At 44.0% G+C, this 15,218-nt stretch overlaps 1 protein-coding gene across 4 annotated transcripts in view; it reads left to right on the top strand.

The window, feature by feature from the left end:
• The window catches only part of LOC139575474 (histone-lysine N-methyltransferase KMT5B-like), a 33,903-nt gene extending 19,314 nt beyond the window's left edge, over positions 1-14,589 (top strand). For 2 of the 4 annotated variants that reach the window (XM_071400472.1, XM_071400471.1), the window contains exons 3-10: positions 1,811-1,958; positions 3,114-3,279; positions 3,981-4,090; positions 4,491-4,657; positions 5,282-5,301; positions 9,537-9,673; positions 9,921-10,126; positions 10,352-14,589. In XM_071400472.1, coding sequence (XP_071256573.1) covers positions 1,811-1,958; positions 3,114-3,279; positions 3,981-4,090; positions 4,491-4,657; positions 5,282-5,301; positions 9,537-9,673; positions 9,921-10,126; positions 10,352-12,087 — 2,690 coding nt within the window. In that variant the 3' untranslated portion in view covers positions 12,088-14,589. Of the gene's footprint in view, positions 1-1,810; positions 1,959-2,430; positions 2,523-3,113; positions 3,280-3,980; positions 4,091-4,490; positions 4,658-5,281; positions 5,302-9,536; positions 9,674-9,920; positions 10,127-10,351 lie in introns of those variants that run through there. The other 2 variants (XM_071400473.1, XM_071400474.1) reach the window with 2 other exon arrangements.
• The last annotated feature ends 629 nt before the right edge of the window (positions 14,590-15,218 follow it).

Raw genomic sequence — 15,218 nt, 5'->3', positions numbered from 1 at the left:
TGAATGGCCCTGGGCCTCGTTCAGTTTGTTTCCTAGTGAATGGCCCTGGGCCTCGTTCAGTTTGTTTCCTAGTGAATGACCCTGGGCCTTGTTCACTTTGTATCCTAGCGAATGACCCTGGGCCTTGTTCACTTTGTTTCCTAGCGAATGACCCTGGGCCTTGTTCACTTTGTTTCCTAGCGAATGACCCTGGGCCTCGTTCACTTTGTTTCCTAGCGAATGACCCTGGGCCTCGTTCACTTTGTTTCCTAGTGAATGACCCTGGGCCTTGTTCAGTTTGTTTCCTAGTGAATGACCCTGGGCCTCGTTCAGTTTGTTTCCTAGTGAATGGCCCTGGGCCTCGTTCAGTTTGTTTCCTAGTGAATGGCCCTGGGCCTCGTTCAGTTTGTTTCCTAGTGAATGACCCTGGGCCTTGTTCACTTTGTATCCTAGCGAATGACCCTGGGCCTCGTTCAGTTTGTTTCCTAGCGAATGACCCTGGGCCTCGTTCAGTTTGTTTCCTAGTGAATGGCCCTGGGCCTCGTTCAGTTTGTTTCCTAGTGAATGGCCCTGGGCCTCGTTCAGTTTGTTACCTAGTGAATGACCCTGGGCCTCGTTCAGTTTGTTTCCTAGTGAATGGCCCTGGGCCTCGTTCAGTTTGTTTCCTAGTGAATGGCCCTGGGCCTCGTTCAGTTTGTTTCCTAGCGAATGACCCTGGGCCTCGTTCACTTTGTTTCCTAGCGAATGACCCTGGGCCTCGTTCAGTTTGTTTCCTAGCGAATGGCCCTGGGCCTCGTTCAGTTTGTTACCTAGTGAATGACCCTGGGCCTCGTTCAGTTTGTTTCCTAGCGAATGACCCTGGGCCTCGTTCACTTTGTTTCCTAGCGAATGACCCTGGGCCTCGTTCAGTTTGTTTCCTAGCGAATGACCCTGGGCCTCGTTCAGTTTGTTTCCTAGCGAATGACCCTGGGCCTCGTTCAGTTTGTTTCCTAGTGAATGACCCTGGGCCTCGTTCAGTTTGTTTCCTACTGAATGACCCTGGGCCTCGTTCAGTTTGGACAAAACATTTTGAAACAGGGCCGTAGGCCTACTGTGTACTTGATACTGTCCAATAACGGCACATATTTTAGTTTTCTGTTGCAAAATGTTTCGCTATGGAATGACCCACTGATCCTAATCTTAACCAATAGTAGGGAAAATGCAACAAGATTAACGTCTTGGGAGCAGTTCCCAACCTTTTTCCGTCCCGGGGAACACCAAATCACCGTCAAAAGCTCCACCATTCGCGGAACCATTTTAACTAAATATATTGGCGGTCAAATTTTGTCAATTTTTGCAGTGAATATAACAAATTAAAGGCTTTATTATTATTAACAATTTGCATTGTGAAAAGTAATTGCTTATGATTTTGATTTTACACTCCCAATTGTTATTAATTTTGGAAGAAAACATTTATAAATCATAATAATAATTTGACCAACGTCCACGGTGCTGCTGCAGGTGGTCCGCAATTAAATTTTTTATTATTTTTACAAAATGTTTTTTTTATTGTTCTTTTTAAAAATAATAACAGTTGGGAGTATTAATGGTATTATAATCAATATTACATTACGTTTCACAATGCAAATTGTTAATAATAAAACGCCTTTCATTTGTTACATTCACTTCTAAAATTGACCAATTTGACTGCCAAGACATGTTAAAATGGTTCCGGGAATGGTGTCGTCGAGCTTTTGAATGTGACTTGTTGTTCCCCGGAATGGAAAAGTTTAGGAACCGCTGGTCTAGGGGGTAACTTCACCGTACTCATTTACTCTCATGTTTTTCCCAGGGTTCAGTGCGGCCAGCCTGGAGGCGGAGCGACGTTGTATCCCGTCCTCTGGGATGACCGCCAAGGAGCTGTGTGAGCACGATGACCTCACCACCAGCCTCATCCTCGACCCTTACCTGGGCTTCCAGACACACAAGATGAACACCAGGTCTGTCTGGGGCCTTAACCTTAAACCTGACTCTGACCCCTAACCCTCAACCAATACCTGGGCTTCCAGACACACAAGATGAACACCAGGTCTGTCTGGGGCCTTAACCTTAAACCTGACTCTGACCCCTAACCCTCATCCTCAACCAATACCTGGGCTTCCAGACACACAAGATGAACACCAGGTCTGTCTGGGGCCTTAACCTTAAACCTGACTCTGACCCCTAACCCTCATCCTCAACCAATACCTGGGCTTCCAGACACACAAGATGAACACCAGGTCTGTCTGGGGCCTTAACCTTAAACCTGACTCTGACCCCTAACCCTCATCCTCAACCAATACCTGGGCTTCCAGACACACAAGATGAACACCAGGTCTGTCTGGGGCCTTAACCTTAAACCTGACTCTGACCCCTAACCCTCATCCTCAACCAATACCTGGGCTTCCAGACACACAAGATGAACACCAGGTCTGTCTGGGGCCTTAACCTTAAACCTGACTCTGACCCCTGACCCTCATCCTCAACCAATACCTGGGCTTCCAGACACACAAGATGAACACCAGGTCTGTCTGGGGCCTTAACCTTAAACCTGACTCTGACCCCTGACCCTCATCCTCAACCAATACCTGGGCTTCCCCTGCTAAACTCTAGACTGATTTTAAAGAGGGTGAGATTTTGGCAATTCAACTCATGGATATCATTTGTATGTCTGCGTGCAGTTTGAAGGTTGCTAGCTAGCGTTAGCTCAATGACTGGATGTCTATGGAGTTCTAGTCATTGTGCTAACACTAGTTAGCAACGAGCTCCTGAAACAGCCTTCCACTTCCTTCAAACTGCATGCAGAGACATAACAAATTAAAGGCTTTATTATTATTATTATTATTAACAATTTGCATTGTGAAAAGTAATGTAACATTGCTTATGATTTTACATTTCATTTAATTTTGGAGTCATGTGACTCGAGTCCGAGTCATGTGACTCGAGTCCACACCTCTGGCAGGTACTCACAATGAGCACTTTAGAATGCATCAGGAAATGTTGTCTCTTATCCACTTATAGTCTTCCTTCTAGAACTTTTGCCTAGATAATATGAATTGTATTTGGAAACCCGGAATGTTTTGTTGTTATTCATGACACCTGTGATGTCGTGACAGGTTTCGACCAATCAAGGGAAGACAGGAAGAGCTGAAGGAGATTATTGAGCGGTTCAAGAAGCATGACAACCTGGAGAAGGCTTTCAGAGCACTCACCACTGGAGACTGGTCCAGACACCACATCCTACACAAGTCTAAAGCCCAGGAGAAGCTCTTCAAACAGCATGTGAGATTACAACACCACAGAGTCACAAATGACACCCTCCTGCCAGGTCACATATAGGACTCTGGTGAAAAGTAGTGCACTATGTAATTTGGGATGCACCCTACAAGTAGCACGGTTGATAGTGAAACACTTATCTCTTATTGATGGGGTGCTGGGCTGATGAACAGTCATTATGAAGGGCTCCCGAGTGGTGCAGCGGTCTAAGGTACTACAGACCCCGGTTCGATTCCAGGCTGTATCACAACCGGCCGTGATTGGGAGTCCTTTTGGGCGGCTCACAATTGGCCCGGCGTCGTTCAGGTTAGGGTTTGGCTCGGGTGTAGGCCGTCATTGTAAAATAGGAATTTGTTCTTAACTGACTTAATTTATAATTTTTTAACTAGTTAAGTAGAGCCTGCACCAATCAACGCTCTAACCACTAGGCGGCAGGGTAGCCTAGTGGTTAGAGGGTTGGACTAATAACCGAAAGGTTGCAAGTTCAAATCCCTGAGCTGACAAGGTACAAATCTGTCGTTATGCCCCCTGAACAAGGCAGTTAACCCACTGTTCCTAGGCCGTCATTGAAAATAAGAATTTGTTCTTAACTGACTTGCCTAGGTGAAATAAAATCTAACACCATACCTTTTATTAGGTTGGTTATCCACAAGATCCAGTCCCTTCTTTTCCTTGTAACTCTGTTGTTGTTTTCCATTTTGTTCCAGGTATTTGTGTATCTCCGGATGTTTGCGACTGACAGTGGGTTTGAGATTCTCCCGTGTAACCGCTACTCCTCAGAGCAGAACGGAGCCAAGATCGTGGCAACAAAGGAATGGTGAGGAACGTTGGTTCTTTCTTCTTCACACTTCCTGTTGTTCTGACATCATCATCATCATCGTCGTTGAAATGGACCGACCGTCACACTTCCTGTTGTTCTGACATCATCACCGTCGTTGAAATGGACCGACCGTCACACTTCCTGTTGTTCTGACATCATCATCATCGTCGTTGAAATGGACCGACCGTCACACTTCCTGTTGTTCTGACATCATCATCATCGTCGTTGAAATGGACCGACCGTCACACTTCCTGTTGTTCTGACATCATCATTGAAATGGACAGACCTTCTCTCAAACCACAGAAAATCACTATGCTCTTTAGTCCTTGATTTTCTGTGTCGTATTGATCACGTCTCTTATTTGGATCGACATTTCTTTCTTTCTCTTGTACTTCAGGAAAAGGAACGATAAGATTGAGTACTTGGTGGGCTGCATCGCCGAGCTGTCGGAGAGCGAGGAGAACATGTTGCTGCGTCACGGGGAGAATGACTTCAGTGTCATGTACTCAACACGCAAGAACTGTGCTCAGCTGTGGCTGGGGCCTGCAGCCTTCATCAACCACGGTACGTCTCCACTGACAACACAGTACAGGTTGTCATTGGAAATACCAACGACATCTTCATTCACTTACCTGTATAAATTACTACACCACATTTTAAATGAATCAAAATACAGCAAGTAAACCAACTTACATGAAAAATACAGCCAGCTCTCCCAAATAAAGTTTACAGATAGATTTATTCTGGGCAGTTACAATGGACAGATTTATTCTGGGCAGTTACAATGGACAGATTTATTCTGGGTAGTTACAATGGACAGATTTATTCTGGGCAGTTACAATGGACAGATTTATTCTGGGCAGTTACAATGGACAGATTTATTCTGGGCAGTTACAATGGACAGATTTATTCTGGGCAGTTACAATGGACAGATTTATTCTGGGCAGTTACAATGGACAGATTTATTCTGGGCAGTTACAATGGATGTGTGGGTCCGTCTCCAACAGAAACAGATAATAGGTGTTTAATATCAGACCCTGGTCAAAAGTAGTGCACTAAATAAGGACTAGGGTGCCATTTAGGGCGCGTCCTTCGTCAGTGTTCCAGAAGGCCAATTCAAGTTATGCTGCAGTCTCTCTCTGTGAGGAAACTGGGATCCTAATCTTCTGTGTTGCTTTGTTTTTTCAGATTGCCGGCCAAATTGCAAGGTGAGTGACGAAGCCCAGGGCTCAATACAATAGGCTACTACCCTTGTTGAGAGTGATGAATCCCAGTGCTCAATACAATAGGCTGCTACCCTTGTTGATAGTGACGAAGCCCAGGGCTCAATACAATAGGCTACTACCCTTGTTGAGAGTGATGAAGCCCAGGGCTCAATACAATAGGCTGCTACCCTTGTTGATAGTGACGAAGCCCAGGGCTCAATACAATAGGCTGCTAGCCTTGTTGATAGTGACGAATCCCAGGGCTCAATACAATAGGCTGCTACCCTTGTTGATAGTGACGAAGCCCAGGGCTCAATACAATAGGCTGCTACCCTTGGTGAGTGTGAAGAAGCCCAGGGCTCAATACAATAGGCTGCTACTCTTGGTGAGTGTGACGAAGCCCAGGGCTCAATACAATAGGCTGCTAGCCTTGTTGATAGTGACGAATCCCAGGGCTCAATACAATAGGCTGCTACCCTTGTTGATAGTGACGAAGCCCAGGGCTCAATACAATAGGCTGCTACCCTTGGTGAGTGTGACGAAGCCCAGGGCTCAATACAATAGGCTGCTACTCTTGGTGAGTGTGACGAAGCCCAGGGCTCAATACAATAGGCTGCTAGCCTTGGTGAGAGTGATGAACCCCAGGGCTCAATACAATAGGCTGCTACCCTTGTTGATAGTGATGAAGCCCAGGGCTCAATACAATAGGCTGCTACCCTTGGTGAGAGTGATGAAGCCCAGGGCTCAATAGAATAGGCTGCTACCCTTGTTGTGAAATGAAGTTAACACAATACACTTGGTGTATTGATTTAAGATGGCAGAAAGAGGGTGGTTCACACACAGACAATAAAATATAGTATTATTTGTAATGTCATTTTTTTCTTTCTTGGTGACAACAAAAGATTGGTAAAACCAAGTTGTGACTGAAAATGTTCCCTTCATTAAAAGTTTTTAATTCTTTCTTTGTTTTGTTCACTTCAGTTGTGGATTCTCTCACCTGTGATGAAGGTTACCTCAGAGTCCATATTTATAAACTACTGATTCATGTCCTTCCCCTCCATATAATCCTATTAATAAAATTGTATTTTGTCACATGCGCCGAATACAACAGTGAAATGCTTAATTAAAAGCCCTTAACCAATAATGCAGTTGTTAAGAAAATAGAATTAAGAAAATATGAACAAAATAAACTAAAGTTTAAAAAAAATAACGAGGCTATATACAGGGGGTACCGGTACCAATTCAGTGTGCGGGGGGTACAGGTTAGTCGAGGTAATTTGTACATGTAGGTAGGGGTAAAGTGACTATACATAGATAATAAACAGACAGTAACAGCAGTGTACATGTAGGTAGGGGTAAAGTGACTGTATAGATAATAAACAGACAGTAACAGCAGTGTACATGTAGGTAGGGGTAAAGTGACTGTATAGATAATAAACAGACAGTAACAGCAGTGTACATGTAGGTAGGGGTAAAGTGACTGTGTATATATAATAAACAGACAGTAACAGCAGTGTACATGTAGGTAGGGGTAAAGTGACTGTATAGATAATAAACAGACAGTAACAGCAGTGTACATGTAGGTAGGGGTAAAGTGACTGTATAGATAATAAACAGACAGTAACAGCAGTGTACATGTAGGTAGGGGTAAAGTGACTGTATAGATAATAAACAGACAGTAACAGCAGTGTACATGTAGGTAGGGGTAAAGTGACTGTATAGATAATAAACAGACAGTAACAGCAGTGTACATGTAGGTAGGGGTAAAGTGACTATATATAGATAATAAACAGACAGTAACAGCAGTGTACATGTAGGTAGGGGTAAAGTGACTGTATAGATAATAAACAGACAGTAACAGCAGTGTACATGTAGGTAGGGGTAAAGTGACTGTATAGATAATAAACAGACAGTAACAGCAGTGTACATGTAGGTAGGGGTAAAGTGACTGTATAGATAATAAACAGACAGTAACAGCAGTGTACATGTAGGTAGGGGTAAAGTGACTGTATAGATAATAAACAGACAGTAACAGCAGTGTACATGTAGGTAGGGGTAAAGTGACTGTATAGATAATAAACAGACAGTAACAGCAGTGTACATGTAGGTAGGGGTAAAGTGACTGTATAGATAATAAACAGACAGTAACAGCAGTGTACATGTAGGTAGGGGTAAAGTGACTGTATAGATAATAAACAGACAGTAACAGCAGTGTACATGTAGGTAGGGGTAAAGTGACTGTATAGATAATAAACAGACAGTAACAGCAGTGTACATGTAGGTAGGGGTGAAGTGACTGTATAGATAATAAACAGACAGTAACAGCAGTGTACATGTAGGTAGGGGTAAAGTGACTATGTATAGATAATAAACAGACAGTAACAGCAGTGTACATGTAGGTAGGGGTAAAGTGACTGTATAGATAATAAACAGACAGTAACAGCAGTGTACATGTAGGTAGGGGTAAAGTGACTGTATAGATAATAAACAGACAGTAACAGCAGTGTACATGTAGGTAGGGGTAAAGTGACTGTATAGATAATAAACAGACAGTAACAGCAGTGTACATGTAGGTAGGGGTAAAGTGACTGTATAGATAATAAACAGACAGTAACAGCAGTGTACATGTAGGTAGGGGTAAAGTGACTGTGTATAGATAATAAACAGACAGTAACAGCAGTGTACATGTAGGTAGGGGTAAAGTGACTATATAGATAATAAACAGACAGTAACAGCAGTGTACATGTAGGTAGGGGTAAAGTGACTATATAGATAATAAACAGACAGTAACAGCAGTGTACATGTAGGTAGGGGTAAAGTGACTGTATAGATAATAAACAGACAGTAACAGCAGTGTACATGTAGGTAGGGGTAAAGTGACTGTATAGATAATAAACAGACAGTAACAGCAGTGTACATGTAGGTAGGGGTAAAGTGACTGTATAGATAATAAACAGACAGTAACAGCAGTGTACATGTAGGTAGGGGTAAAGTGACTGTATAGATAATAAACAGACAGTAACAGCAGTGTACATGTAGGTAGGGGTAAAGTGACTGTGTATAGATAATAAACAGACAGTAACAGCAGTGTACATGTAGGTAAGGGTAAAGTGACTATGTATAGATAATAAACAGACAGTAACAGCAGTGTATATGTAGGTAGGGGTAAAGTGACTATGTATAGATAATAAACAGACAGTAACAGCAGTGTATATGTAGGTAGGGGTAAAGTGACTGTATAGATAATAAACAGACAGTAACAGCAGTGTACATGTAGGTAGGGGTAAAGTGACTGTATAGATAATAAACAGACAGTAACAGCAGGGTAAAGTGACTGTATAGATAATAAACAGACAGTAACAGCAGTCATCTAAAAGGCTAAACTGATCCTAGATCAGCACGTATTCTCAGAGACTCGTTGTACATACGGTCCCTGGTGTCTAACAGTTGTAGTTGTGTATCTAGATGGCTGAAGGTAAATGAATCTCTAACAGTTGTAGTTGTGTATCTAGATGGCTGAAGGTGTTTAAATGAATCTCTAACAGTTGTAGTTGTGTATCTAGATGGCTGAAGGTGTTTAAATGAATCTCTAACAGTTGTAGTTGTGTATCTAGATGGCTGAAGGTGTTTAAATGAATCTCTAACAGTTGTAGTTGTGTATCTAGAAGGCTGAAGGTGTTTAAATGAATCTCTAACAGTTGTAGTTGTGTATCTAGATGGCTGAAGGTGTTTAAATGAATCTCTAACAGTTGTAGTTGTGTATCTAGATGGCTGAAGGTGTTTAAATGAATCTCTAACAGTTGTAGCTGTGTATCTAGATGGCTGAAGGTGTTTAAATGAATCTCTAACAGTTGTAGTTGTGTATCTAGATGGCTGAAGGTGTTTAAATGAATCTCTAACAGTTGTAGTTGTGTATCTAGATGGCTGAAGGTGTTTAAATGAATCTCTAACAGTTGTAGTTGTGTATCTAGATGGCTGAAGGTGTTTAAATGAATCTCTAACAGTTGTAGTTGTGTATCTAGATGGCTGAAGGTGTTTAAATGAATCTCTAACAGTTGTAGTTGTGTATCTAGATGGCTGAAGGTGTTTAAATGAATCTCTAACAGTTGTAGTTGTGTATCTAGATGGCTGAAGGTAAATGAATCTCTAACAGTTGTAGTTGTGTATCTAGATGGCTGAAGGTGTTTAAATGAATCTCTAACAGTTGTAGTTTAAATGAAATTCGTGATGTGTTCCAGTTTGTGTCGACGGGTCGTGACACGGCCTGTGTCAAGGTGCTAAGGGACATCGAACCAGGAGAGGAGATCTCCTGTTACTACGGCGATGGATTCTTTGGGGAGAACAATGAATATTGTGAATGCTATACATGTGAACGGTATGTATGGTCTTGACGTCCATTTTCTACTGATTGAATATCAACAAAATCTGTTGGTTTTCCATCTCTCTTTTTTTTTTATACATAATTTGAGGTAATGTGACGCAATGGCACAATTAATAGAAAAACATAAATCCACTTTAATAAGCAGGGTTTATTCATATGGCTGAAGGAATATGAAAACAAGGTATTACACTGAAGGTATATTTTGTGAACTTCACTGGTCCTTTTGTTTGTCGTCTTGCAGACGTCTCACTGGCGCTTTCAAATCCAAAGCCGGGCTGCCGGCGGAGGCTCCGGTGATCAACAGCAAGTACGGGTTACGGGAGACGGACAAGCGCCTGAACCGGCTGAAGAAGATGGAGGCAGGAGAGGGCAGCAGGAACTCCGACAGCCACTCTGTGGGCTCACACACCGACATAGACTCTCAGGACATACCAAACACACACACACGTAAGAACAGGTTGGGGGTCGGAGGTCGGGGTCCGTTCAGGGTCCAGTTGGGGTTTTAGGTGGATCCTCTCCCCTGCTTGTATTGTTAGAATTCCCTATGCTGAATTTTTTTAATTTTTTTTAAATGTGTAAAACGAACCACAATTTTAACAGTTACTTGAAGAATGACGTTTTAAATTGAATTTCGAAATGATCTGATGTTTAGTTTCTCTTCTCCCCCCTCAGCTGGAAGAAACAGGACTTCCTCCACTAGGAAGTTCAGCAGAACCAGGACTCAAAGCAGACAGTCTCTTTCCAGAGCACTAACCTCTACCTCACCTTCTAAACAAAGTCATAGAAACACTAACAGGGTACCAAAGAGACTCCGATCCAAACCCGCCAAGCCTTCGCTCTCCAAGGTGCGGTTGCGAAGTAGATGCAGAGGTTCGGAGCCCAAGGCGGCAGCATCGTTAGGGGCCCGAGGGGAGGTGCTGGGTACCACCGGGCCTGGTCGCCTGGGTCTCCGGGAGCCCAGGACGTTGTCGCTGTGTAAAGGGGGCGTGTCGGTGAAGAAGGAGAAGGATGCACCAGTCCAGACAGCCCTGGGCCAGCGGGGGTGTCTGACCCGCCATGCGGCCAAGGAGAACAGCACCCCGGCAGTCTGCGAGGGCAGCCAGAGCCAGCCTTGCACTTACAGGACTCGCAGGTCCACCAGGACCCTGGTAAAGGTCCAGGAGACTGTAGCCGGGTCAGCTGGGGTTAAACTGGAGCCTGGGGGGCTGGAGGGCCACAGCACCGTCCCTGGAGGGGTGGAGATTAAAACTGAGCCTGCTGACCTGGAGGAGTACCTGGGCCACGGGCTGGGCTCGGAGCTGGGTGGAGGTCTGGATGCCGGCTACACAAGCAGAGGGGTCTGTACCAGACGCAGCCAGCTCACCCAGCTCCGGCCCGAACGGACGATAAAGCGCGAGGACTCGTCATACGGCGAGCTGTTCACGCCGGTAGCGGTGGCCCCGGTGGCGGCCTCCCAACAACCCCGTCACCACCACAGTACTGCCGACACGGCGGACTGCGACAGGATGCTGCTGGGCCTCTCTGTCCCAGAGCGCCACTGGGACCACAATGGGAGCGAGCCCCTCCGGAGGGAGCGGGGGAAGGACAGGAACAGGGACAAGGGGAGGGAGAAACGCAGTAGGCATAAAGGGAAGGGAGGTTACCGGAGCCACAGGGGGGACAGGGCGCAGAGCAAAGGGAAGAAGAAACAGCGGATCACGCGCTACGATGCCCAGCTGATCCTGGAGAACAGCGGAGGGATCCCCAAGCTGACGCTCCGCAGGCGCAGAGACAGCAGCAGCAGCAAGACCAACGAGCCCAGCGAGCCAATCAGCACGCAGCAACAGGCTAGCAGCACCACGACTACACCGCAGCCTACCGCCCAACCCCCGGTCAACTCCTCTTCGTCATCTTCCTCCTCTTCCTCCTCATCAACGTCCAAGATCAGCATCATGTTCAGGAAGGACCCGTCTCAGGACAGGGAGAACGGCAGTTCCTGCAGCTCCTACCACGTGTCCAAGCTGAACGGGTTTGGGCCTCCCGGACTCCACAGCACCAGCAGCTCCACCAAGCTGAAGATCCAGCTGAAGAGGGAGGACGACGGCCGGACCCAGACGCACACCGACAACAGAGGGGACACGGAGGGGTGCGGTCTGGGTGGTGGGGCCTTCGGCCTGGAAGCCAGGAACGGTGGGAGACACAGGGGGCACAGGGTGCACAACGTTGTGGTAGACGAGTCTTCGTCTGAGGAGGAGGAGGAAGAGGAGGAGGAGGATGACGACGATGACTACTTTGACGATGAGTTTGAGGACGATTTCATTCCACTCCCGCCGGCGAAACGGTTGCGTCTCATCGTGGGGAAAGACTCAATAGACATCGATATCTCGTCCCGGAGGAGAGAGGACCAGTCTCTGAGGCTAAACGCCTGATAAGCTCTCTGAATGGAGGTCGTAACTGCGTCCCAAATGTCAAACTGTTCCCTATGCAGTGCACTACTTTGTATGTGGTAAAAAAAAGTAGTGCACTAGGTAGGGAATGGTGCCATTTGGGACGCAGTCATCACTCCACCTTTACATGTACAGAAAACATTTGACTCACTAATCAACTGTCCTGTTGATGACGTTTAAAGAAGTACAGTCGTTTAAAAAAAACAAAAAAGTTGCAACAACAAAAAACAACAACAAAGTGAATCAGAAGGAAGATGTTTGTATAAATGAAAGTGAATGCACTTCTGTCATTATTAATATTCATAATGAACATGAATATTGTAGAAGGTGTACAGATATTATGGTGACTATCCTCTGTCCTATAGACAGACTTATTGAACTTCTTTTTATTTTAGATTTTGTCTCACTCTAAATTCTGTTGGCAAACCAGACTTTTTGTTGTTTATTTTTAATTTTTTGTTTGTTGTAAAACCCATATTATATGGGGATATGGGTCCAGTACCGTTCTGATAGGGATCAATCCGTTCAGTTGTAGAATAATGACAGGTTTCTATAACCGTTCAACTCATCAATGAACTCAGTCCCACCAACACACTGGAATCATAGTGGACTTCTATCAGCTGCTCGTCAGGGTTGAGCTCCATTCCAATTCAGGAAACAAACAGGAATTCTCAATTGGAATTGGAACTTCTTTGTCTGAATTGAAATGGAATTGAGCCCAACCGTGCTCCTCCTGTTCAAACAAAGTGGCTGTGTTTTGTTATTCTCTAAGAGAACGTTGACCCTGGCTCCAATATCCCAATGTGTTAAAGCTCACACAGTACTGTTTACAGCATGATGGGTAATGGGTCATTGACAAGCCAACAAATGGACCAATGTTTTTTGGTAGTTTTTAAGCTTAATTTCTCATTTCTGGAGCCTCTGATGGTTTTGACTAGATCGTATACAGCTACAGACAGAATTGACTTCCTAGCAGGTTAGGAATATTAGGTTAAGGTTAGGAAAAGGGTTGTTGGTGTTAGCTGAAATGCTAATATTCTACCCGACTCTAACGTGCAACTCTTTTTTTTACCGTTGCTGTATACCAGGGGTGTCAAACTCATTTCATGGAGGGCCTAGTGTCTGCTGTTTTTTTGGTTGTCCCTTTAAGACCTAGACAACCAGGTGAGGGGAGTTCCTTACTAATTGGTGACCTTAATTCATCAATCGAGTACCAAGGGAGGAGCGAAAACCTGCAGACACTCTGCCCTCCGTAGAACACATGCTGCATACCGTCTAGCCACAAGTGGTGGTTTAACGTTTTAAACACTAATCAGTGAAATACATGGCGTGTACGTACGGATGTACGCTGTTTTTAAACACGTCATCAGGAAGTAACACAAAGAAGACAAGAAGTCATGTACAGAAAGACTGAATCATGTTCTGGAAACGAGTTAAAACTCAAAGTATTAATTGTTGTTTTTCTTAGATCCAATCATACGTAGTGAACACATGACAACTTTATAGAATATTATTCCAATGAAATAGTCAGTCATTTTCAAAACAGCATTAGGTGCCTTACAAACAAGTCTTGGGGTATCTGTTTAAGGCCTAGTTTTAGAAAGAAAAATGAACAGAAGTTTAACTGTAACTACGGGATCCCTTGGTAACTTTAACTACGGGATCCCTCGGTAACTGTAACTACGGGAACACGTTCTTGCCCCGCCCCCCCAGTCTTTCTGTATATCTTTTTATTTTGAGTTATTTTAGGGCTGGTTTCCCAGACATATTTGAGACTAGTCTCGAACTACCAAGCTATTTCAATAGAGATTCTCCATTGATCATGTTTTTTAGTCTTTAATCCTTGTCTGGGAAACCAGTCTTTTAGTGTGGAAGTACTGAACTGCCAAATTTAATCAAGGGATCAACTGAGATGAATGTTAACCCCACTTTGTGTTGTCCTGTACTGTTCATATCACCAGCAAGCAGCTAATCACAGGTATAAACAAGGGTTGTGTTCATTTAGGCATAAAAAGGAGAGGGGGGGAGCTTCACTGAAATAAGAGGGGGCTTCCTGGACTTGTCCAATAAGAAATTGTCACTTTTATTTTTATTTTTTCTGTTGTAAAACATTTTCTGTTGTGTGCCCTAATGAACACAACCCTGGCTATACGTGTACCTCCCCCCTGTCTGGCCGTCAGTCACTCTCCATTCTGTACTGTTCCAGGTGTACTGTCTGTGTGCTTTTTGTTCAATAGCCAGCTGTCGACATTTCTGATTTGATGAAATTCAACAACAACAACAAGGAAGGAATGTGAATAGTTGGCAGACATTTGAGTGTTTCGTGGGTTAGTGGGGGAAAAACACTCTTCAAACAGAACTTTAAATGCTTTTATGTCCAGTATGTAAGAAAATCACGTGAACACACCCTCTACTTTATTTAACAGTTTTGGAATACTTGAAAACATAAAAAGTTTCTTTGTGAGAATAAACTATTTTTCTGTGGTTAATGTCTTGCTTCTAACATTTTTAGAATAAGGATTTTATTTTTTAATCTGAAATGTTTCCAATACTTTAAGCCTACAGAGCGTGGACCCCGGGTCTCGTTTTCACTAGGAACCAAACGGCAGGGATCTACCGCAATTTATCCAATAAGAAACGTGTTTTCAGTTGCAAAATGTTTTTCCCTATAGTGTACACTAATGAATACTACCCCAAGTGAATGCACTTTCCAGCCAATCAATAAATACGATCAAACTAGCAGGGAGAAGGAAAACAATAAGTAGGACTGTAGAAGTGAACCGTCTAAGTTGTACGGTATACCCTATCATACATAATAGAGGTCTTTTTGAAAGGGTGTTTTTTTTTAAGTCTTGGGACTAATGTATTTTTCACTAGGCTCTGTTGCCTGGATACAGCGGTTAAGCAGGAAGTTGTTTCATATGTAGTGAGTGGGGATGTCTGGTTTGACCTATTCCAGTACAACAGCCCATTTCACAGCCCCTGGCAGGTTTTACATGACTAATGTATCAACTAAAATCAGGCGGAACATGGACTACCACCTCCTGGAACTGACCATGTCTTAGCTGGAACTCAAAACGGGGCCCCAAATGAGTATTTCACAGCCCCTGCCT

Source organism: Salvelinus alpinus, chromosome 5 (assembly GCF_045679555.1).
Source record: "Salvelinus alpinus chromosome 5, SLU_Salpinus.1, whole genome shotgun sequence".
In the NCBI taxonomy this organism is placed as follows: Eukaryota; Metazoa; Chordata; class Actinopteri; order Salmoniformes; family Salmonidae; genus Salvelinus; species Salvelinus alpinus.
The sequence above is the reverse complement of the archived record's forward strand: the minus strand, read 5'-3'. Positions and strand labels throughout refer to the sequence as shown.